This window comes from Primulina tabacum, chromosome 18 (assembly GCF_025594145.1).
Source record: "Primulina tabacum isolate GXHZ01 chromosome 18, ASM2559414v2, whole genome shotgun sequence".
Lineage (NCBI taxonomy): Eukaryota > Viridiplantae > Streptophyta > Magnoliopsida > Lamiales > Gesneriaceae > Primulina > Primulina tabacum.
In genome coordinates this window covers 1,871,653-1,897,723 of record NC_134567.1, presented here as the reverse complement: position 1 = coordinate 1,897,723, position 26,071 = coordinate 1,871,653, and the positions used below count along the sequence as shown (strand labels likewise).

At 35.1% G+C, this 26,071-nt stretch overlaps 2 protein-coding genes across 3 annotated transcripts; one reads left to right on the top strand and one right to left on the bottom strand.

The window, feature by feature from the left end:
* Positions 1-239: 239 nt before the first annotated feature.
* Positions 240-24,523, top strand: LOC142533563 (DNA mismatch repair protein MSH3-like). Its single transcript, XM_075640379.1, is given in 15 exon segments — positions 240-1,297; positions 1,623-1,641; positions 3,052-3,246; positions 3,423-3,587; positions 3,673-3,771; positions 3,880-4,110; positions 4,620-4,874; positions 4,976-5,107; positions 5,569-5,631; positions 5,633-5,641; positions 5,888-6,037; positions 18,216-18,628; positions 23,360-23,400; positions 23,403-23,443; positions 23,961-24,523. Coding segments are annotated over 15 exon segments (3,048 nt in total). The 5' UTR covers positions 240-386; the 3' UTR covers positions 24,285-24,523.
* Positions 7,035-11,602, bottom strand: LOC142533359 (uncharacterized). Of its 2 annotated transcripts, XM_075640104.1 has the most exons (5): positions 11,186-11,261; positions 9,643-11,069; positions 8,716-9,542; positions 8,516-8,634; positions 7,035-8,432 (listed from the first exon to the last, which is right to left on the bottom strand). In XM_075640104.1, exons 3-5 carry the CDS (start codon positions 9,257-9,259, stop codon positions 7,917-7,919), a joined length of 1,179 nt encoding a protein of 392 aa, XP_075496219.1. In that variant the 5' UTR covers positions 9,260-9,542; positions 9,643-11,069; positions 11,186-11,261; the 3' UTR covers positions 7,035-7,916. The 2 variants fall into 2 exon arrangements, with proteins under 2 accessions (XP_075496219.1, XP_075496218.1); XM_075640103.1 differs by having other exon boundaries at positions 9,643-11,602.
* Positions 24,524-26,071: the final 1,548 nt, after the last annotated feature.

The following is a 26,071-nucleotide window of genomic DNA, read 5'->3' as shown; positions in this document are numbered from 1 at the left end:
AGGATTAACTCAATCAAAATTTATAAAACGTTAAGGACTAAGTTGGGATACCGAAATATTTGGGACCAAACGAGGAAATGTGCCATATGAGGCTGAATTGATTTTTTTCTAGTCATTTGACATGTCTAACGTCATTATTTTGAACCATGAAATTGATAAAATGACCAAAAAATTTAAATATTTAAGACTAAACAGAAAATGCGAAAACGCCTTTGTATTGAAGATTTATTAAGTTTGATCAAACATTTTGCAAGACAAAGCCGAAATATAACCCAACGCTGAGGAGCGGCCCAAAACAGTGTTCTCCATCATATTTTATGTTTACATGATTGGCGCGGAGGAACAACGGAACGCCGTCTCCCGTGTACAGAACCGCCGCTTCGGTTATGGAAAAGCAGAAGCAGCAAGTGATTTCCCGTTTCTTCGCACCGAAACCCAAATCCCACACAACCACTTCTTCCTCTGCCGCCTCATCTACACCAAAAATCACCGCCTCTGTCTCATTTTCACCCGCCAAACGCCTCAGGACCGCCCAGCTCACCCCTTCCCACTCCAAAATCTCCAAGCTCACTCACCCCAAACCCGATGAAGGCCTCCCCTTCTTACCTCTGCCAGACCCGACCCTCCACCAGAAATTCCTCCGCAAGCTTCTAGAGCCTTCCCGAGACCACCTCGAACCGTCCGGAGCTAACAATTCACAATCTTCAAAACTTAACTACACGCCTTTGGAAACACAAGTGGTTGAACTGAAGAGAAGGTATCCTGATGTTCTCTTGATGATTGAGGTTGGCTATAAGTACAGATTTTTCGGTGAGGATGCCGAAAGTGCTGCCAGAGTGCTGGGTATATATGCACATATGGATCATAATTTTTTAACTGCAAGTGTGCCCACTTTTAGATTAAATTTTCATTTGAGGAGGCTTGTAAGTGCAGGATATAAAGTGGGTGTAGTGAAACAAACTGAGACTGCGTCCATTAAAGCGCACGGGCTCAATAGGTCGGGACCTTTTTGCCGTGGATTATCGTCATCATACACCAAGGCTACCATAGAGGCTGCCGAGGATATGGGTGGCGCCGGGGAAGGATGTGGGCCTTGCACTAGCTATCTACTCTGTGTTGTGGAGAAGGAAGTTGGAAATGTGGAGGGTGGCGTGGACTTGAGGATTGGGGCTGTGGGGATGGAAATTTCTACTGGAGATGTTGTTTATGGAGAGTTTGATGACAACTTTATGAGGGATGGCTTGGAGGCCATGGTTTTAAACTTGTCTCCTGCTGAATTACTTCTGGGGATGCCACTGTCTAAATGGTTCGCCGAAACGGGAACGGACCGGAACGTCAGCAACCTTGAGAAATTCGCGACGGTTTTGTTTTAAACTGTCGCTATTAGCGACGAAAAGCGACGGTTTTTTAATCGGCGACGGTTGAATCCCAACCGTCGCTATATTTAGCGACGAATTTTCATATAACCGTCGCAAATTTTCACAAAACCATCGCTGGATTATCATAAATATTATATATTTATAATATTTTTTTTAAATACCCGTTCCGTGAAATTTCATTGTAACTGGAACGGTAGCATCCGTTCCGATCTCCGCGACGGCGACGGCGACAGCGAACCATGACTCTAAACAGACAGAGAAAGTTGTTTTAAGAGGAAATTTGGTTTATTATGATTAAAATGATTATCTCATGTAATGTGCAAATTGAGTTTATTTTCTTACCTGAGTGGCACAACAAATCATTATCGTGACTCTGATATATTGTTGTAGAAAATGCTCTGTGAAATTTGCGGATTGATTAGTGTAATTGCTTGCTTGTCAATAATTAAGCATGCCTTATTTTTGTTATTGCTTGAAGATAAGATATTTAATTGATTAAAACAATAATTTTTTAATTTAAAAATTATATTAAATTATAAATAATATAAAATTATAGAAAAGCAAAAGTTTTTTTGTTTTTAAATAACGGAGATAAAAGTGGGAACATGTTTAGTTGAAAAAGTTGTTGAGGCAATGGTATGAAGTTTTTTTGAAAGTCTATACCCATAGAACAATTGTGTCTCGATATTTGTCTTTTCAAGGAAATGGAGAATTTAGTAGTTAATCAAGTTACTTATTGATGCCAATTTGGTAAAACCATCTCTATAGTGTTATCCTAGAAAGTGATAGCAATTTTTTGAAAATTGCACAATTATTACTGATGAAGTAAATGTAATTGGAATTTGATTGACTGATTATTTGATTGTGGCCTGCAGTTTCACTCTTCACTTCATTTCATTTCATCCATGAAAGTAGAGTAGGTAAGACATTTCATCATAGTTGTGAAATAAAAAATTAAAAATATTAGAAAAGTAGATTTGATGTGTCCACTGCAGTATCATGGAGATTAATGTTCTCAACTTATGCATGCAGAAAAAAATTTGAGACAATTGACGCAGAAGCACTTAATATATGTTTTTTAAATCCCGTCCGCTTCTGCCATTTTGTTGTGAAAGATTTATTTGAGCAATACTTGACAAAAACACTATCAGCTATCAGCTTCTGTGATAATGCAAATACACAATTATCTATGCCTAGAAAGTCTTGATTGACCTCAACCTCTGTAATATGTCTTGGAAAAGATCCATCGTCATCCTTTTGCTGGATTCTTGGGATGACTTCTTCCCCTGGTGATGATTAAATAATGCGCGTGTAGTTTGCTTTGAAAGTAGTTGAGATTTATGTCAAATTCTGAAGCCCTTCCATCCACGAATAAGCTCGATGTTTCTGTATTTTTTGTCATGAAAAAGAGTATTTGTATATGTACCATGACATGGTTTGTGTTTTCTTGGTGAACCTTCCAGGAGGTCTGTTAAAAATGATGAATGTCTTGAACTTTGCGTCAACCTTAATGTGATGTAATTGTATCTGGTGGTCTTTAGGTGCTCTATTCACTCGCTTTGTTCATTGGCTTATTGTTGTTGATTGTATTTCTATATATAAATTTTTTGTGTGTTCGATCTTTATTGGCATCATTCAATTTGTTTGCTGAAAATGGTTTTTGCCCTTGTAGTTACTATTAGCATTTGCTGGACCTGCCTCAAATGTTCGCGTTGACCGTGTGTCAAACAATTACCTTCATGAAGGTGGTGCTTTAGCTGAAGTTATGTCACTACATGAAGACTTTATTGAGAATATCTTGCTAACTAATTTTCAAGAGAGCATTGTGGAGGCAGAACCCCAAGGGAATAGCGCCTTTGCAATTGAGGTGTGATAACTTGTATTTCCTTCGAAATAATTAATTTATTTTGAACCTGGAAAATCTTGTAATTATTTTGAACCTGGAAAATCTTGTAATTTGGTTTGTTCACTTATCTAGGCAGTCTGTGATAAAATGGCTGATAAATTCTTCATTTGCCATTCTCTGAAATGATCACTTTGAAGGGAATTATGGCTATGCCTGACTTGGCTGTTCAAGCATTAGCTTTAACCATTCAGCATTTGAAACAATTTGGTTTAGAAAGGATTTTGTGTTTGCAAGATTCGTTCCGACCTTTCTCTTGCAGCAGGGAAATCATACTCTCCGCCAATGCACTGCAACAACTAGAGGTGATTAGTTTTCTGCTTTTTGACCATGTTATCTAACAACATATAGAATGGAAGAATGCCATCCACAAATGACACTCGTGTGTAGGTTCTGAAGAATAATTCTGATGGTTCGGAGTGTGGCTCCTTATTGCAATGTATGAATCATACTCTGACCATATTTGGTTCAAGGCTATTAAGACACTGGGTATGGAATGTCTCAGACCCTGATATACGGTCTCTGGCTTATATTCCATCTCCTTCTTGTCGTACGTCTAATATAATATTAAACATGATATTTTTCTATTTCCTACAGGTGACTCATCCTCTATGCCATAGAAATATGATTTATGCCCGCTTAGATGCTGTTTCTGAAATTTTGGAATCCATGGGTATTGTGGATTTTAATTCTGAATATTTGGGCACTGCTATATTGAAACTTGAGCTTCATCATATAATATCATCAGCATTAATTGGTTTGGGAAGGTCCCCTGATATTCAGCGTGGGATCACCAGGATTTTTCATAGAACCGCTACCACATCCGAGGTACGTACCATGTTTTTTCTCTTTCAATAACCAAAATTTAAATTGTTATAATCCATTTACATTTTCTTCGTGTTGGAGTTTCCTTTGACAGCTTGATTGATCCGTAAATGTTTAACGGCCTTGGCTATTTTGCCTCCTCCCACCCCATTTGTCCATTTATATTATCTTGGTGGCATCAGCTGGTAGGAATTCGTATATTTTACTGCCCTTTGCTAATTGTCACCTCCTTGTTTGTTTTTCTATGGCTACTTGTTGATTTTTGATAAAATATTGCTGGATCTTTATCGTTCCAAATGTGATGATAAAAACTTATAGTTGACATTCTATATTTGGAAAAATCACTTGCTGAAGTAAACCACTCTTCATTGAGTTGCCTCAGTTTCCAGCCTGAATGTATATCATATGCAATTAACGAGGATATATTTGAAACATAGTATCGTTTTTCTTTTGCGGCCATCATATCTCTATCTATTGATCCATTACAAATGCCCTTTTTGGTCATTTTACAGTTTATAACAGTTATTCAAGCTATTGTAGCTGCTGGAAAACTTCTTCTGCAACTCCATGTCGAAGAAGAGGATGAAATAAAAAATGTAGAAGTGAGAACTGTGCAATCTGTTCTGTTGAGAAAGTTGATATCAACAGCTTCATCTTCAAGTGTAATCAGGACAGCGGAAAAGCTTTTGTCAACTCTCAACAAAGAAGCTGCTGATCAACGGGATCTTCATAATCTCTTTATCATTACTGATGGGAAATTCCCAGAGGTTCAATTGAAGAGTTCATCCATATCCTAATTACTTTGAATTTTTAAATTGTCTTCATTAATTACTGCTAAATATGCTAGACCCTTTAATTTCTTTCCAAGGTCAGTGCCGCAACCACCAACATTCAGTTGGCAAATGAGAAGCTAGATGAATTGAAGCGCCAGTATCGCAAACAGCTGCGCATGAGCAATCTTGAATTCTCATGTGTTTCTGGAATCACCCATTTGATAGAGGTAAGTTGACCATATTTGATCTTTGCATTGCATCCTATCATAAATTTATTTATCTCATATGATGTAACTTTATTTGGATCGTAGTTTCTTGTTTGATCAGTAATTCAATGTAATGTTTTGACTATCTCAGATAAACACAGGCAAGATGTGTTCGTTGCTTATTGAAAACTCCTTTTGAAGAAGTCGAGGTGTTTCTTGATTTTTCTTAACCACTTGTATCGAATAAATGATTAAGTGCGAGTGCCGTACCTTAGAATATCGAGTCCATGAGAATTTTATCAAAAGTGATCCTTTCTTCTTTTTTCAGATAGACCAATTTTTTTAGCTGACATTCTAGTTAAAAATTTCCTCCAGGCATATTCTTTGCATGCAGGTACCTGCCTTCAGATGCCAAGGTGCCTTCTGACTGGATCAAAGTAAACAATAATATCATAATGCTAATGTCTGGTTTTGTTTTGCAGAATTACATACGCCCTATTTTCGTAGATGATGATGAGCCTGTTCAGATGCAAATCTCTTCTGGCCAGACATCCAGTATGTAGTCTAAAATTTACTTGTATGAACATTAATATTTTTATATAAGATGTATGTTTTAACTCTTTAAGATGAATGTTCATGATTATGCTTCCAATCACTGTTGCATAAAAAACTTTATTTTCGTTGAAGCTAGAACTTTTACACTTATGTTGTCTTCTCTTGTATGCATCTTACTGGCTCCTTTTTCATAATTGTAACCCATATAATCCTAATGTACGCTGCTCAAGATTTTTATTTTTGCAGGTTATGGAGAATATGCTACAGGATTATTTTGTTCCAAGTGATACAAATTTGCATGCAGATGGACAGTACTGTCAGATTGTTACTGGACCTAACATGGGTGGAAAGAGTTGTTACATCCGCCAAGTTGCTCTAATAGCCCTGATGGCTCAGGTAAGCGTAACTTGTTGCATATGCATTTTGAAATATTATCACAGGAATCCTCTCAAACCGAGGCAGAAAATCAAATTTGGGGTGGGTGGCGAAATTATTATTTTTTTAAAAATTAATTATTAAAAGAATATAAAGACAAATATAAAAATTGACTCGGAGTCTTGGACGTACAAAATAATAACAATTATTATGTTTGCAAACATTTTCTAACAGAAAGATGATTATAAAAAACAATCATAATTTATTGTTTTAAAAAATAAAAAAATTAGTAAGTATGATTTTAAAATTAATAGTCTAAAGATAGGAGCGATAAAGTACAACACCAAGCTTCGGCCATAACATGTTTTATAAACAATGAAGTTTACAAAAAAATAATTTAATCATTCTAATCGAATTAGTAATATAAAAATTAGAGTAAGAAATGATAGATTAAAAATCTCTATTTGTTAACTTACTTAGCATGAGTAACTGTTTTAAGTTTGTCTCGACGTTTCGTCACAACTTCAAAAAATTGACAATATCTTTCCAATTCAGTTCGACTGAACATACTTCTATGTTTTAAGTTGACCCTAACTCCATCTCTGCACATACTTCGCTATATCTATCCATTTCCGTTCAACTGTACCTTGGTCTCATGCATGTCGGTATTCCTTTGTTAGGACTCAATATGTTCTCCCATTATTCTTTGTCTTATGTTGATAGGTTTTTCAGTAATCCCGTTATCTCATATATTTTGTCATCTCTTTTATATTTTCACTCATAAGACTTCTGTTCGACCCATAATGAGACATGCCTTCACATTTCAAAAGAAGACACAGAATGGGTGGTAGATACTGCAGCTTCCTACCACGTGACTTCGCACAAGAAATACTTCATGACATACAAAGCTGGTGACTTTGGAGCAGTGAAGATGGGAAATTCCAGTTCCTCTGGGATTGTAGGAATTGGAGATATCCAAATAAAGACAAGTGTTGGAAGTACAATCATTTTGAAGGATGTCAGACATGTGCCAGATCTTCGGCTCAATCTTCTTTCTGGAATAGCCCTTGACAACCAGGGCTATGATAATCATTTCAGCAATGGCACATGGAAGATGTCAAAGGGTGCTTTGATAGTCGCTCGAGGACACATTTGTGGCACACTGTACGAGACTCACATGAAGATATGTACAGACACCCTCAACGTAGCTGAGAAGGAGGGTTCTCAAAATTTGTGGCACCAGAGACTCGGCCATATGAGTGAGAAAGGGTTGTCTACCCTAATAAAGAAAAAGCTTATCATCGTTGACAAAGATGCTGCGCCAGATCCTTGCATTCATTGTCTATTTGGTAAGCAGCACAGAGTCTCATTCAGTTCCTATTCAACGAGAAGATCAGAGTTGCTCAGTCTGGTACACTCTGACGTTTGCGGTCCCCTGGAGGATGAATCACTAGGCGGAAATAAATATTTTCTGACTTTCATTGATGATGTTTCTCGAAAGGTGTGGGTCTATTTCCTGAAAACGAAGGACCAGGTATTCGAATACTTCAAAATGTTTCATGTCATGGTAGAACGTGAGACTGGGAAGAAATTGAAGTGTCTCCGGTCCATAGTTGTCAAGGCGCTAGGTGACGTCATGGCGACGAGCCACTGCCTAGCGCCCGAACGCCTAGGCGACAAAAGGCGATCGCCTAGCCACGAGGCGATAATATAGAGAGAATGTATTATATATTTATGTTATACTAAAAATCAACTATTAATAATAATGAACTATATGAAAACCTAAATATATAAAGCTTCAAGTAATAAAAACCAAAAATATCTCAATATTGTCGATAAATCAACACATTCAAATCTTATGCTAGACAATTTAATTTTTCCAAAACAATCTAGACTCAGATCAATCACTTTCTAATTCAATCATTTCATCCACATCACCATCCTCCACATTTTCATCAATGTCTGAATAATCATCTTTCAACACATCATCATCAAACTCTCCCTCGTCAGTAGATTCTTCATCTACATCCATTGGTGATTGTAGAGCATGAGTAGTTTGGCTTGTCATCCGACCTCTTCGTCCTCCCCTACCTTTGCCTCTAGAAGTTGAAGCTCCCCTATAAATAGGGTTTGAGGTCCGTTGTTGTCTAGTATATCTGGTTTCTTCTTCTACTCCAGCAGCCTCTGCTACAACGTTCCATGTCAAAGTATCATCATCATCATCAAAAACAGGTTCCTCTCCAGCTTCCATCATTCCAATCAACCGCTCATTATTACAATCATCAATATTCCTCAAAACTATAGGATCTCTTTTATCCTTCTTAGCCGCACGAGCCTTGAGTGTTTGATTGTACTTCACATATACCAAATCTCTTAGTTTCTTGTGATCGAGTCTATTCCTTTTCTTTGAATGTATCTGTGACACGAAACCATCATAAACTATAAATTGAAAAAAAAAAGTGAAAGAAGTCATGTAATACCGTAATAGTATTTACTCACATGCTCAAATATGCTCCAATTCCTTTCACAACCCGAAGCACTACATGTGAGGCTAAGAACTTTGATAGCAAATTCTTTCAAATTTGGAGTACCATTGCCAAACATTTTCCACCAATCCGCTGAAAAAAAAATGTATCTCATCATTTTCATTTGATATTTAAGTATTTAACTATTTAACTTCTTGCAAAAAAAACACATACCAGGCGCCATTGGTTGGTCTTTATTATTCCTTGCTCTAATGGCAAATTCGTTGCCGAACAATGACTCCGAGTTCTTATATACCGGCAACTCCTCCATAATAATCTTATCCCTCACGTCATGGCTTGGCATCAATCTTTGTATGCATGCAAACAACCCATTTGTGACTTCTGCATCCGTCTCAACTTTTGGATTGTGATAGTAAAAATATGGGTTTAAGTAGTATCCTGCCGCGTGCAAAGGATGATGAAGCTGATTATCCCATCTAGCATCAATAAATTCCAACACTTTTTTACATTTCTCTCTGTTGTTATCAAAGGACTTGAGAATTGTTTCTTTTGCTCTGTCCATAGCTTCATAGATATAACCCATCGCTGGCCTTGTTTCATTGTCGGCAATGCGAAGAACCATCACTAGAGGACACATCACTTTAAGGGTGTATGTCACATTATTCCAAAATGAAGGCTTGAAAACAGTATCATTTGCCTTCTTACCCTTTATATCATTTGACCATTTACTTTCTATCCACTGTGTTGATATGAACATTTTCTTCAAAGCCTTTTGTCGTTTGTGGAGGCTTTGCAAAGTGAGAAAAATGTAGTAGCAAAACGGGTGACTCCATGTCTTGCCAGCTCTTTGTTTCCAGTAAATTCTCTCATCATCTGCAAAACACCTCCATGATTGTAAATGTAACCAACAAGAGCAATTGCTCTAGAAATAGTCTTCCGAACCACCTCAATTTTGCCAATATCCTCTAACATCAAATCAATGCAATGAGCAGCACATGGAGTCCAAAACAAATTCGGTCTTTTTGCTTGTAGAAGTTTACCTACAAAAAAAAAATGTACAAAACAAAAAAGAATCAAATTATGTTATAACTTATATGTAATATAATATCCAAGGAAATAAAATTTCAATACTTCACTTACCAGCTAAAACATAATTGCTGCCATTGTCTGTAATCACTTGCACGACATTTTTCTCTCCCACACGCTCTACAAATCTATCAAGCAACTCAAATAACAGGGTTCCAGTCTTGACATGGGCGGATGCATCCACAGATTCCAAGAACATTGTTCCTTTGGGTGAATTAACCAAAAAGTTGATCAATGTTCTATGCTTCCTATCAGTCCACCCATCAGACATAATTGAGCAACCATATTTCTCACATTCATCTCTGTTTTCTTTCAACAACTCATTTGTGTAGGCAATTTCTTTCTGTAAAAGTGGTACCCTCAATTCATGATAACTTGGTGGTTTCAAATTCGGCCCGTACTGACTATGGCTTCAATCATTTCCTTGAAGCTATCTAAATGGGCAGCATTGAAAGAAATCGCAGCTTGATACATGAAACGAGCTATCTTTTGAACTGTTCGATCTCTAAGCTCTTTATCACAAGCATCGTTTATGTTTGTTTGCCTCAATTTCCCCCCTTTGGTTTTCTTCTTCGTGATAAAGAGATCCATCGGCCCTTTGCCACTGCCACTTCCACTTCCACTTCCAGTCTCGTGTATGGAAGTCAAACTTCTCTTTTTGCTTGGTTGTACATCTTCTTCATCGTCTTCATCTTCATCGATATCAAGAAAGCAAAAATCTTGCTTCATTCCACCGCAAGCTCTCAATGTTTGCTTCTTCTTTTCATTCATATAATTCAAAAGCTCATCACGGACACTTTGAGGACACTCTTTGCATTTTCTTACATTTTTTGAATTTCCAGCAATATGTTGTTTGGCTCGAAAAATTCCTCCATTGGACGTGAAGCCACAAAACCTACACGTCACACTATTAGTATCATTTGGATTTTTCAAATAACAATGCTTCCAACCGGGGTCTTTCTTATTATCCCCATATGGTTGTGTGTTTTCTGATTGAGGATGAGAAGCCATAATTAGATATCTGCTGCAGAAAAGAACAACTCCAAGTTACTTGAAAGTTGAAACTTGAAACATAAGAACAACTACATGTATTGAGGCTCGAAAGCAGTACATAAGAACAACTACAGTACATAAGTTGAAACATAAGAACAACTACAGTACATGCCCCATTTCACAATGCCACTCAAATATAATCATACTTCACAATCATGATATTGTATTCCCATGTATTAAGGCTCGAAAGCAATACACCCAACAGTGAATCCCCATTACCACACCAAGATATTGCAATAATTAAACAACAATAAATTAAATAGAATATAACAAAATAGAATAAAATAAAATATGAACCCATCATTGCCGGGACCTACACCCTTACTACAAAATTTTGGGTTGTCAAAACCCATACTACTGCAACAACCACCACCATATAATCGTTAATCTCCAAATAAGATTGAGGCAGTACATGCCCCATTTCATCACTCTGAAGTCTGAACCTCTTATATTCATTGTTCATGAAAATAAATAAATAAATATTCATCAAAACAGCCCCATTGTAGTCAACAATTAAACTTCCCCTACCAATACCCAGCTCCACAACTATTTACTGCAGAAGTTTACTGTCATTGGTGCGCAAACAAAAAACCAGAAACTATAATGAACAAGACCTATAGCTAGAGTGGATTGACTCGATGACAAACAAAAAACCAGAGAGAAAGAGATGGTGCGCACTGCGCAGAAGCTTCAATCGGCAGAAAGAGATTGGTGCGCAGCGTGAAGCTTCAATCGGCGGGCCTTTGGACTATTGTAGGAATACGTATCGACATGCAAACTAGGCTATTTTTTTAAAATAAATTAGTTATGGGCTTATTTAATTGGGCTTTGGGTCATTATAAAATAAAAGAGAAGCCTGCTGCAAAGAGGCGGAACGCCTGGACCGCCAGTCGCCTGGAGAAAGGCGCGCCTCAGGCGCTAAAGGCGCTCGCCCAACCATGCACGTCGCCTGGTGGTCATCTGAGGCGCTGAAGCGCCGCCTAGCGCAGAGCGCGCCTCAGGCGCGCCTTTAACAACTATGCTCCGGTCAGATAATGGAGGCGAATACACTTCCAAGGTGTTCGATGCGTATTGCAAAACATACGGCATTCGACATGAGAAGACGGTCCCTCGCACCCCTCAACACAACGGTGTAGCCGAAAGAATGAACCGAACAATCATGGAACGTGTTCGGAGTATGCTCAGTATGGCTAAACTGCCAAAGTCATTCTGGGGAGAAGCAGTCAGAACCGCATGTTACCTGATCAACAGATCACCATCAGTACCACTGAATTTTGAAGTTCCGGAGAAACTGTGGTCTGGAAAGGATCCATTATACTCACACTTAAGAGTATTTGGATGTTTGGCGTACGCACATGTATCCAAGGAGCTCAGACAAAAGCTTGATGCAAGGACCACTCCATGCATTTTCATTGGCTATGGAGATGAAGAATTTGGATACAGACTATGGGATCCAAAGGTGAAAAAGGTGATCAGAAGCAGGGACATTGTGTTCCATGAAAGCCAGACAATAGAAGACATTGAAAAACCTACAATGTCTCAGAAGTCAAATGTTGGTGCTCTAAATTCAGATGCAGCACTAAACCCGTTCAATATAGTGACAGAATACATGCCAAAAGCAGAAGCTGAGGAAGAAAGGGGTGTTGAGCAGGGGGAGCCACAACCCACTCCACCAGATGTTCCAGGATCATCACAAGGCCCAGATGATGGTGAATCTTCTCAGACTATTCCAGAAGTTCGTAGGTCTGAACGAGGACGGATTCCATCTAGAAGATATACGGAATCCGAGTACCTTCTGCTTACTGAAGATGGAGAACCAGAGAGTTTCCAAGAAGCACTATCTCATAAGGACAAAGAAACATGGTTGTCAGCAATGCAAGATGAGATGGAATCTCTGCAGAAGAATCACACTTATGAGATCGTAGAACTTCCAAAAAGGAAGAAGGCACTAAGAAACAAATGGGTGTTCAAGATGAAGAAAGATGGCAGCTGACAAGTGGTGAAATACAAAGCACGATTGGTAGTCAAAGCATTCCAACAGAAGAAAGGAATTGACTTTGATGAGATATTTTCACCAGTAGTCAAGATGACGTCAATCCAAGTTATACTTGGCTTGGTAGCAAGTATGAACTTGGAGCTTGAACAGATGGACGTGAAGACAGCTTTTCTTCACGGAGATTTAAAAGAAGAAATCTATATGGAGCAGCCAGAAGGTTTTGAGGTTTCAGGTGATAACCTCGTTTGCAAGCTTAAGAAAAGCTTGTACGGTCTAAAGCAGGCACCAAGGCAGTGGTACAAGAAGTTTGACTCATGCATGGCAAGTCAAGGCTATAAGAAAACTGCTGCAGATGAGTGCGTTTACATTCAGAAATTTTCAGACGGGAGTTTCGTTGCTCTTCTACTTTATGTAGACGATATTATGATCGTCGGAAAGGATGCAACGAAGATTAGTCAGTTGAAGAATGAACTCTCTAAGTTTTTTGAAATGAAGGACTTAGGACCAGCTCAACAGATTTTGGGAATGCAGATTGTTCGAGACAGAAACAACCAACGGTTATGGTTATCTCAGGAGAAGTACATTGAACGTGTGCTCGAGAGGTTCAACATGAACAACGCCAAACCAGTCAGCATTCCACTTGCCAATCATTTCAAGATGAGCAAGAGTGCATGTCCTTTATCCAAGAAAGAGATCGGGGAAATGTCATCAATACCATATTCTTCAGCTGTTGGAAGTTTGATGTATGCAATGGTATGCACAAGGCCAGATATTGCTCATGCAGTGGGAAAGGTGAGTCGTTTTCTCTCCAACCCTGGGAAGCAGCATTGGGAGGCAGTAAAGTGGATTCTCAGGTATCTAAAGGGTACTACTAAATTATGTCTTTGTTACGGGGGAGCTGATCCAATATTGGAGGGCTATACGGATGCAGATATGGCCGGAGATATTGATAGTAGCAAATCTACTTCAGGATATATCTACACTTTCCCGGGGGGAGCTGTCTCATGGCAGTCACGACTGCAGAAGTGTGTTGCTTTATCCACAACAGAAGCAGAGTATATTGTTGTCGCTGAAGCTGGGAAAGAAATGTTGTGGCTAAAGCGATATCTTCAAGAACTTGGAATCAAGCAGAAAGAGTACAAGGTACATTGTGACAGTCAAAGTGCTCTCGACTTAAGCAAGAACTCCATGTACCATTCCCGTACAAAGCATATTGATATTCGATATCATTGGATACGTGAAGTTATGGATCGACAACTGTTGAGACTAGTTAAGATTCATACGAAGGAGAATCCAGCAGATATGTTGACAAAAATGGTAACGCGAGAAAAGTTAGAGCTATGCAGAGACATAGCTGGAATGCTTGTTTTGGATATGGCTGGAGGGGGAGAATTGAAGAACTCAAATTGGAAATCTCCAGCCACCATCTAGAAAGTCCACGGTAGGTGCAGCTATTGTTGATTCTCCAATGGCTGCCATCGTCCATTCACACCAATTAACATGTGCAGAATATCCTCTATAAATAGAGGCTACAGCTCGTTGTTAAATTATCACATTCCCAGTTGAGGAATCCTAATCCCAAGTAGAGGAGAGCCTTGAGAGTGCTGTGAGATCTGAGAGTTTTTATTTTTTTCTGTAAATTAAATCTATGAATTGAATAGATTGATTTTTCTCTCAAATTAGTTGGATCTTTGATAGTTTAATTCTTAACAATAAGGTCCATGCCAAACTCTTCACTCCCATTGGTGCGGCTTTTCTTTTAAAAAAAGAAATTTAAATCTCAGAGCATGTGTCTGCTCTGAGACTCTGTTTTAATGCCTATCATTTTCCCTTCCCTTTCAAATTTTTTTATACATCCCATGGGCCTCAAATGTTGTGGCAAGCTCTAAAATCCTGGTCAACAAATGTTCACGTACGGATGCCATGAAATGTTTTAGAATGTAATTTTTGTTATGCAATTACTTTTTTCCTATCTAAAATGTTGTATTGGATTATGGGAATGTCTCGAAGCTTTAAATATTTCCATGAACTGAGGGTTGGCAGTATTTTCAAAAATCCTGACACAAACGAGTACCTGCACACGGAAATTTGGTCCTGGATCTTTTTATTCTTTGATTCAGATCTTAGTGCTCATATTTGATTAATTTATTGCTTTTTTAAATTGTAATTGTTTGTAGAGTTGACCACAAGAGTGTTTGCAAACTCTGAGAAAAAGTTATTTTTTGTCTGAGAAAAAGTTATTTTAGAGTTTACCCTTTGGGGCTCTTCAAAACATAACCTTTAGTTTAATTTTTTTGTCATTTCTTACTTTTACATGCACTAGCATAAAAGAACGTGCATCCGTACTTGAACACATATTCTAAATAACTAAAAATTAAATTATTAATAATAATATTTTTTACTTTTTGTTTAACGTGATCTAATCCATCAAACAACATTTCGTTCGAAAAAAGAGACCAAAACAAATTATAAGAATTTGAAATAATGATTTATCAGATTAAGTACTAAATTGAACTAACATAACAATACAAATGAAATGATTTGAATTGATTAAGTAATATAAGAGTGTAAATAGAATTATTTGAATGTATTTTAATTAATTAAGCAATATAAAAGTGGAAGAAAACATTTTAGTATATGATGTTGATATTTATCTACTCATTACATCAATTAATTGATAAATATGTTCCTAAAATTAAAAAATTACATCTTGAAAATCTAAAATAGTACTTACTTATAATTTTGGAATAATTAAGAACATGTGACAACAATTTTTCATTTTAAGTTATATTCTAAACTATAATCACGTAAATATCGTAAATTCGAAATCTTTCAAAAGCCTACATTTTGTTGGTTAATGAGTTATATATAAAAAAATAATAAAACATTATATTAGCTAAAGAGAGTCTATAGACACAAATTGTATTTCCAGAAAAAAATTAATATATTTAAACAAAAGAATTGAAAATAAAGTAAATAAATACTCCATTCACCCCTTCTAGGGATGACAATGGGGCGGGACGGGTTCGGAGATGGGAATAGTAAGCTCATATCCTCCTCGAATTATTTCGGAAATTTTAAAAAATACCCGAACCCGAACTCAAAAAAATCGGGGATCCCATCCCCGTTTCGGGTTTGGGAAATTTGTCATCCTTAACCCCTTCTATGCCCAAGATATATTTGTTTAAAGTAGTGAACTAAGAAAACTTCATTTACAACAATTTTATTAAATGGAGATTCATTTCCTTAAATTAATAATTAAAATACCACTATTCTATATCAGAAAAAGGAAAAAACTAAATTAATCTTCAGTATCATGTATCATCATGATCATTATCCCCTCATTTTTTTAGAATTACATTTGCTAATGTTCGAAGCTATTAACAGAAAATTTGAATTTAAGTGATATAATTGTCATAACGTAATTGTTTTACAATTGTAAATATATAAAATCATCTATTCCTCTGTACAAATTCAAATGCCTCACAAAGATAGAAATTTAGAATTTTAACATAAAATATAGAAAATTGATTTTAGACTATTTTCTCACTCACTTAAATTCTAATAATTTGTATATATTATTTGCACAACTGGTGATTCTCATTACACCAATATAACTTCCAATTTAGTGATGGTAACGTTATACTAAGAATTATTTGTGGGAATATCTTGCTCTTACTTCTTTTTGACTCATTTGTGTCATTTTTTCAAATAATTTCATAATAATTTTATCTATATACTATTTGACTCTATATATATATATTTTTTGATATGATAGATGCCGTCATTGATTTTTTTTAGAAAAATAAGCCGAAAAAGTATCAGTTATGATAACATATGTAAATAAGCTCAAAAAATATATATATATTTTGTTCAAATTAAGTGTTTATTGATTTTTTTATTTAATGTTTGATCACCTTTTTGTTAATATAATTGTCATTATATATATGTATGTAAATAACTCTACAAATGTAAATAAATCGCCATTGCATTATTGTTATAATTGTGTACTATTTGATAATACATAATATTTATGGGGAGACTTAAATAAAATAGAATCTATGAGAATAATTAAAACAATTAATCATTCAATTTATTTTATTTTTTATAAAAATTAGTGGGAAAAAACTAATGAAAAAATTGATTGATTTTCTACATATTTTTTTCTCATTTTAGAAACTGTACAACAATATTTTTCTACTATCATATCATCCAATGTATGTGGATGAACGATTCATTTGTCCACACTTTTATAGGTGGTTTTGATTCAAATGTATTAATTTTTTATTAATATTATTTAAATTCACAATTAAATTTTTGTTTCTAAAATATTATATTTGTTCATGCATTTAGAAATTAATAGTTTGACAAAATAAATTTAATAATAAATTTAAAATTAATTTTATTTTCAATTCAATTCGTTTTATTTAATTTAAAAGTAATAATGATTATTTTAAATTTTTTGTTTTTCATTTGTCAATATATCATTCAAAGCACTCAGATACTTTATCATGGGTCCTTCATATATATAATTTTTTGAAGTTTTTTTTTAAATCTAATCACATTAAAATTTATTTTTAATACTTCATTGAATGTATTCAAATGACAGTGAAATAGCACAATAAATAACGTAATTAACCTAATTTAGAATTTAAATGAAAGTGCAAGAAAATTATTATTAAAAATGAAAAAATAATTAATATTAATATTAAGTAAATTTAAAAGTATGTTTTTTTAAAAATTAGTTCAAACATTTAAGAACATGGAGATGACTTATTTGCTACATACAAACTAAAATATAAATAGAACTCAACTTTATTTCTCACGCTTATTTACCATTAGAAAACTTTTCTATCATCCACACATTTATATGTATATATAGAATGAAATAATTTTTAAAAAATGAAATATGACTTAATTAAATATTATAATGAAAGATAATTATTAATTAATAAACTAAATGTGAAATTACCACATACGTTATTTAATAATGTAAATAAGTAAATATGTGAAGGGTAATTATGTCCGTTCACAATTGAAAAAAATTTCCATTATCCATACTTTTATAGGTATAATATAATATATAGATATATATAGGCATATAGATATACATAATATAAATATATAGATTATCATGTTATTCTACTATTGCACATATAGTTAAATTTTTCATATATCTTCTTGTGATATTATAATTTATTACAAAATGTAGAGAAAAAATTAAAATGATAAAACATTTAAACGTGGTGTAAAGATGAGTTATTTGATAAAATTAATATATGAGTTACATTATATTCTTAAAATGTGTATAGAAGGTTAATTTTGTCATTGCACAATTGGAAAACAATGTCTTTTATCCACACTTTTATAGGTATATATAATATTCTTAAAATGTGTATAGAAGGTTAATTTTGTCATTGCACAATTGGAAAACAATGTCTTTTATCAACACTTTTATAGGTATATATATATATATTGATTTAACTCTTTTAGTGGAGAGATCTCTTTTTGAAACGTTGCTGAGAGAAATAAAATGTCCTTGGTAGAACTTCATTGAAATGTGTGTATCTATTCCTAGGTTGGTTCCTTCGTACCGGCATCATCAGCAAAATTGCACGTGCTGGATGGGATTTACACTCGAATGGGAGCTTCTGATAGCTTGCAACTAGGAAAAAGCACGTTCTTAGAAGAACTGAGTGAAGCATCTCACGTTCTTCAGCATTGCACATCCTGCTCATTGGTTATAATTGATGAACTTGGTAGAGGCACAAGTACACATGATGGTGTTGCCATTGCTTATGCCACATTGCATCATCTTTTAGAGCACAAAAGATGCATGCTACTTTTTGTCACCCATTATCCTAAAATAGTCGACATAAGAAAAGAATTTCCGGGCTCTGTGGGAGCATATTATGTTTCATATCTGACACCAATGAAAGAGTCTGACTTGGACGCCAATTTGGACCAAGCAGTTGATGATGCGAATCACGTGTTGGAGATTTAATAAAATATTAAATCTATAAATCATGTGATTAAATCCATATATCACAACACGCCAAGAATTCATGTCGAATTATCAGAAAAATATAAATAGCAGTAAACACGTACCAGAATCCATTTTTCGATGTAGCATCGGAGTTATGGATCTTCCAAGACAACAGAGAATCGACCACCTTATTCTTGCCTTTGATGGGAGAAGGAGAGAGATCTAGAATACGTGTGCCGTATGTATTCTGTGTTATTTTTTCGGTGCCTTGGGGACCATAACCTTATATAACCTTAGCAGTCTCCAACCCATCATAGAAGACCTAATTGGGCTGGGCTTCTACACATAAGGTGGACCATACCAATTTATTTAATACTTTGGAAACCCATAATTAATTAGATCACTTTATTGGGTCCTTTATTAGGTAGATTGTCCATGTACAATTAATTAAATTATGTGAGCCCACAAAATAATTCCAACAATCTCCCACTTGGGCCTACATAAGTTATCCGGATATTGTACATGCAAAAACTGGATTGAGCTCTTGCTATCTAAACCAAAATATTCCTTAACAATCTGGTCTATCAATTATACCAATATCGAACCAAAGCAGTCATCGCTACATTTAAAATCACTAGACCCATCAATGATCACAATATTAGCATTATCAACAACATAGATCAAGTATGGATGTGTAGCATGGAAATACATAAATGTGATCCCAGAGTAAAACCTGTATTTCCAACTGGTCCTCCTAATGACTCAAAGAGTCAAATAACAGACTTTCAACCAAATGCTAAACCGCTATGAAAGGCATCACTTTATTTCAGAGTAATTCAAATAAACCTTAGCCTGTACGGAAACTTAAATCATGTCAAATGAGTCAATGCCCAAACCGAATACAAACTCCCACTGTACAAGCATATCAACTATATGGACAACACCAATGTGTGTCACATGCCTATAAACATCTTGGGTGGCCAACCCATAACCGCATCCGCAATTATAGAGTTTTCAATAACATGCTCAATTGACACATAATCACTCTGAATTATTTCCTTCCAACTGGAAACTTCATGTCAATATATTTTGACTTTGACAAGTTTCAGTTGTTCTTTAAGTATAATATAGCGGCTTTATTATCACAATTGATCCTCAATGGTTTCTTAGACCAATGATCATTACCGGTGATAAAATTCCGCAACTTTATTTGGATTCCAAATATCCAACTATTTCCAAATGTCAGATTTCTGATGTGTGAGCATAAAATCCTTAGTTCACTTTATGTACCGCATAACCCGATTAATAATCCAATGTCGGGTTTCTTAAATATTTTTCCAATATTCTAATGATGTTCACAATATCTAAACAATTTTCTCTATAAATCCGAATGAGATTACCACATGATAAAATTTATACCACCACATATGTACACATAAACATCAATATATTCTTCTCAATGTTGACTTTCCAATTTACTCACTCCCACTAAAGTCAACATACGAAATTAATTTACATTTAATTTCAAAATTTCATGCATGCATAATGTCAATGTCATTTAAAATATTGATGTTCAATTTATCAAGCTTGTCAATCAAAGAACTCATACCAAACATATTTGAATTTCGAAAAACTGAAAATACCACATAGATAAAGGAAAAACTTGATTTGTCTAAACATGAAAAATCAAATTTCGTTTTTCAAATTCAAATACCAGAAAATAAAAATCTCAGTTCCTAAATAAAGCTTTTAAAAAAAACCAACAGTTTTATTGTCATTTTCCATAAGATGTATCTTTCAACATCAGTTGGCAACCGGCTCCTTAGGCAACCCTTTCTTTGCACGCCAATTGGCGTATTTGGGACAATCCTTCTTCACATGCCCATCAGTCCTTTTGCAAAAGAAACAAGTGATCACTTTATCTTGTTTCTGTTGCTCCATATGATGTGAAGTCCCAGAGATTCCTTCCTTATTGCTCCATTTTCTTTTCTTATTGATGCAATTACCTTGATAGTTAGATGCCAAGTGAGAACTTTCAATCATATCTTGTTTCAATCTCTCCTCCTCCTGAACGCACTGCGCGATAAGCTCATTCAAAGTCCACTTTTCCTTCTGGGTATTATAACTTATTTTGAATTGATTAAATTGCGCAGGCAGAGAGATCAAGACTAAATGCACGACTATGTCTTCCGACAATTCCAACTTGAATGCTTTTAGTCGAGTCACAAGATTTGACATTTCCATTATGTACTCCCTTATGTTTCTTTTCTCTTTGTACCGCATTGAGACAAGTTTATTCAGAATAGTACTTGTCTCGACCTTTTCGTTTGTAGCGAAACGATCTGCTATTTGAGTAAAGAACTTTTTGGCATCATTTTCTTCAGGAATTGCACCCCTTATAGTATCTGGAATGGAATGTTTTATAATCATCAGACTCATGCGATTTGATCGCTCTCATTTTTCCAAAGAACCCTTTTGATCAGCAGTTCCTGAACCGGTCAAAAGTGCGAGGCGATCTTCCCTTAGCGCATAGTCCAAATCCATGCAGCCGAGCACTATCATAATATGCTCTTTCCATTTCTTGAAGTTTGAGCCATTAAGTACTGGAATGTTGTTCAGATTGGCAGATATAGAAGATGTTATAACAAAATAGAACAAAAAAAAAAACTCACAGTAAAATATAGTCCATGCATATATTTAAATTAAATAAATCACAAAATATAAGCATGCTGGTGGTGGGCCCATAAAAAAAGGAGATACCTAGCACAACATTGATATTTAATATTTGAAGAAAATAACAATTTGTAAGTAGTACACTCAACCATCATGATTATTAAATATTGATAATAAATCCGGCCAACAATATGCCTTTCTTTGGATCGACAATTGCATGCATGGATAAATCCTAAATTATCACATATTTAGTACCACATATTGCGCTAAAATTTGGCCAGAAAATGAACTTCCTTTGGGCCGATCATTTTCCGCATAAATTTAACACAATTTAATATCATATAATGTGTCTACAATCTGGCAAGAAAATAATCTTCCTTTGGGCCGATTAATTTCTGCATAGTTTTGACACGCTTTAAGATAACATAATTATGTGCTTATAATCTGGCCAAAAAATAACATTCCTTTGGGCCGATTATTTTCTGCATAGATATAAACACATTTTTTTTAAAGTCTGCAATCTGGCCAAAAAATAGTCTTCCTTTGGGCCGGCTATTTTTCGCATAGATATAAATGCACTTGAAAAAGATATATTGAATCTAAAATCTGGCCAGAAAATAATCTTCCTTTGGGCCGATTATTTTCTGCATAGATCTAGATACACTTTAAAATCTATTGTATTTGGAATTTGGCCAAATAAAGCATAGAGACCAAACATGCAAGAAATAAAATATTTGCACCTTATAATTATTCATCAACAAATATTTTATCGAAATAAACAAAGACGATAAAATAACGAATAATTTCATTTTAATTTTATTTCATGCAATTAAATTTTGAAATGGTCTAATTTAGTTTCACAAGTCAGAATTGCGGAAGTCAAAATTTAATAAATGATCAAAATCCATGATTTCAAAATCTGGTTCAAAATTAAATAACCAAACAAGGCCTTAAATCATAAAAAAATAAACCCAAATCTCGAAACAAACCCTAACCCTAATCCCGATGACCGCGCCGCCACCTCCTCCGGCGATATCAGTCGGCGGCGACCGTGACCCAGTATCGCCTTAACATCGCCGATCACTGCCTTACCATATTAGTCAACGAAGATGCCAGAATTCAATCTAAATATTCAAAAAAAATGGACGGAATTCGCGCGTGTATAGTGTCGAGATTCAGTCGAAAATTCGATCATGTTGCCGGGGTTTTCGATCAATAAATGGTTCTAATATGGGCGCCAGATGATGGGTAACAAAACGCCTAAGCATTCGCCGCCGGAAAGTGGCCGGAGAACGTCCGATTTTTCCTGAATCCGGTGGCCTATCCATTTTTTTTTCGAAAAATTCGATTTTCCGATTTTCCATTTTTTTAATTCGAAAATAAATCTGCGTTTTGGATGAAAAATCCGAAAATTCTAGATCAAAAGAGTGAATTTATTCAGATCCAAATTCAGAAAATTTTAAGAAAAATCATATCTGAGTCCAAAAAATTTATAGACAAGAAAATCGTCTCAGATCTGAGAATAAAACATACTTTTCTGTTTTGATCCATCAATAAAAAATTCTCATAATTCAACATGAACGTGGCTCTGATACCACTTGTTGGAGATTTAATAAAATATTAAATCTATAAATCATGTGATTAAATCCATATATCACATCATGTCGAATTATCAGAAAAATATAAATAGCAGTAAACACGTACCAGAATCCATTGTTCGATGTAGCGTCGGAGTTATGGATCTTCCAAGACAACAGAGAATCGACCACCTTATTCTTGCCTTTGATAGGAAAAGGAGAGAGATCTAGAATACGTGTGCCGTATGTATTCTGTGTTATTTTCTCTGTGCCTTGGGGACCATAACCTTATATAACCTTAGCAGTCTTCAACCCATCATAGAAGACCTAATTGGGCTTGGCTTCTACACATAAGGTGGACCATACCAATTTATTTAATACTTTGGAAACCCATAATTAATTAGATCACTTTATTGGGTCCTTTATTAGATAGATTGTCCATGTACAATTAATTAAATTATGTGAGCCCACAAAATAATTCCAACATCACGATGATGTAACTTATCTATACAAACTTGTGCCTGGGTTTCTGAAAGAAGTTTTGGGTTTAAGGTTGCTCAGCTTGCACAAGTTAGCTAGCCAAATTTTTCCTTCTCATGGAACTCATTGCTTCAAATGGACATGATTCTCCATTATTTGAAAATTTTATTTATTTTTTTCGTGTTCTTATTTTTTTTGTCACCACATTTCTGTCGGTTAGGTTCTTGCATTTTGTGACCCAAGCTTTTGTTTATTTTGCTTTTCTCTTACATTCTTTTCGTGAAATTCATGGTAGAGAAAATACGATACAATATAGATTCACATGATTTGTCCACGGTGGATAATATCTAAAGCTGAGTGTCGGGGGGCTATTATTAATCACTTTTAGTTTATATTAAATCATAATTTTAGTGTAGATGAAAATAGAATGTGAGAAATATAATAGGGTATTTTAGTTATGGTTAAATTACCATAAAAACATATCCTAGATATCTTATTTTTATTAAGATTAAATATAATTTATAACATAATATTTGATTTTTAATCTTGAATGTAGATTTTAATCTTCCCTTGATTTTCTTATTTTGCATTCCTCCGCTGATTGCAGTTACCTTCCTCGTGTATTAGACGAGCCACTTTTATGGCCGCAAGATTGAAACAGGAAATTTGCAGAAGAGAGAATAACAAGTTGTTAATGAGTTGTTCAAGAACGTTGCTGCCCAGTGATAAAATGGAGTATACGGGTGATGATTTGCAAACAACAAAAATCACGAACTTGCTAGAAATCGAGAATGCTTGCCGAGACATATTATTTAAACTAAGGATTACCCTCTCCAAAGAAGAAGATGCTGCAACGAAATTCGGTCTTCTGAAGCATGCTCAAGGCCTTGCAAAGGATTTGGTAAATCTTCAATTGTTTTGTTTGTCCTAATTGCTAGTTAAAACAAATGGGATAAAATAATCAGCCAACACTTGGTGCTTCTTTATCTTTCGTCTGTACTTTGCCATGTAAACGAGTGCGGGGAAAAATGAGGGGCAAGCAGGCGTATACCATGCTGTATGTATATTTGCTGAGGAAATGCAATGCCATAGTTGAGAAACTTGTATTGTATGGATCTCTCCTCTTCTTGTGACGTATTTCCGAGAACTCATTAATATTTTGTTTCGTAATGTACCTGGTCTATCCTCGTGTACTCCATATAATTTTTTCCTTTTCTAATTCTTCGTGTCTAGATTACAGTTTTGAAAGTTAGCATCAGAAAAGGTTACTATGCCTTCGGCAAAAACTTGGGATCTATTGGGTTGTGGTGATCGAACCGGAAGATTCTTTCATCTTCGTTTCCTCCATTTTATCTTCCAGTCCTTATAGTTGGGTTTGCATCAGTTGGGACTATATATGTGTGGCCTTTGAAGTAGAGATCTGCACATAGTTGTGTCTTTGGGGCTTGGATTGGTAATTGAGAAAAATTTATGGGCAAGCTGTTAATAGCTCATCATCCTCAAATATAACTTTCTCATCATAGCTATATAAAAAAAGATCCAATAGTAGAGGGATATAACTTTCTCATCACCGCTTAATTGAAACATTGATTTTGTCCATCTCTCGTGCACTACTTCCTTAATCCACTTAAGTAATTCTGAAATTTTTGGGAGTTGGGTGATGTGGTTTATACAGTGAGGCAAGAACCTCGATATGAATTTTGTTTCATCAATACTTTATGATATTTTCCTGCTAAATCAACCCGCATTGTGGCTGTGTTATAATGTATATTTTTGTTTTCAATTTCTCCTAGTTCTGTTGATATATACCTGAAATGGAGAATGTACTATTGATCTATTAGTAACAACCTTAGATTTACCCTTGTCTATATGAAACGTCTCATGCTAAAATACTACTGGAATATTTTTTTTTAAAAGTTTTGATCGAAAATACTCAAACACATGCATGAAATAAAAAATTTAAAAAGTCGCCCAGCCATTGAATAAAAATATGATAGGATCGGTTGGGTGAATGAAAGTGTTTAGAATGAGATTGAATAAACACTTGAAGATTTTCGAAACTTTTCGATGGAGAGAATCAGTTTAATGACAAGCTATGAAGATTTTTGAAACTTTTCGACGGAGATAATCAGTTTAATGACAAACTAATCAGTTAACTGAAATAGTGCGGAAATAAACTGAAGGACATATTGAATACTTGAAGAATAGAAAACACAAGATTTATGGATGTTCGGAGACTTCAAATGCTCCTACGTCACCTCTTCTATATCGAGGATATGATATTCACTAAAAGACTTTGATTAATTACAGCAACTGTAATAACCCATTTCAGTTTGGATTTAACACTGCCAAACTGAAACTCTTAGTATCTATACAATTTTATCAGTACGTAACTGATGTATTTTCTAAGCACAACTGATCTCTAAAAAGATCGACAATGAATGTTTGTTGTAAAGCTCGAATATAGCCTTAATGCTATGATTAAATATGATAAGTGTGAGCATCTGTAACTGACTTGCTGAGAATGATTTGCTTGTTCAAAATAACTTGATTCATGTAACTGGGTTGGTAACTTCTTCTCAGCTGATCTTCTCGGCTATTTATAGGCTTTGATCTTCAACGGTAACATTGAATGCATTCAAATGACATATATCCATTGAGTTGTCCTGTCTAGACACGTCATCATTCTTCTGACTTCCCACTGCTTCTCAGGATCAG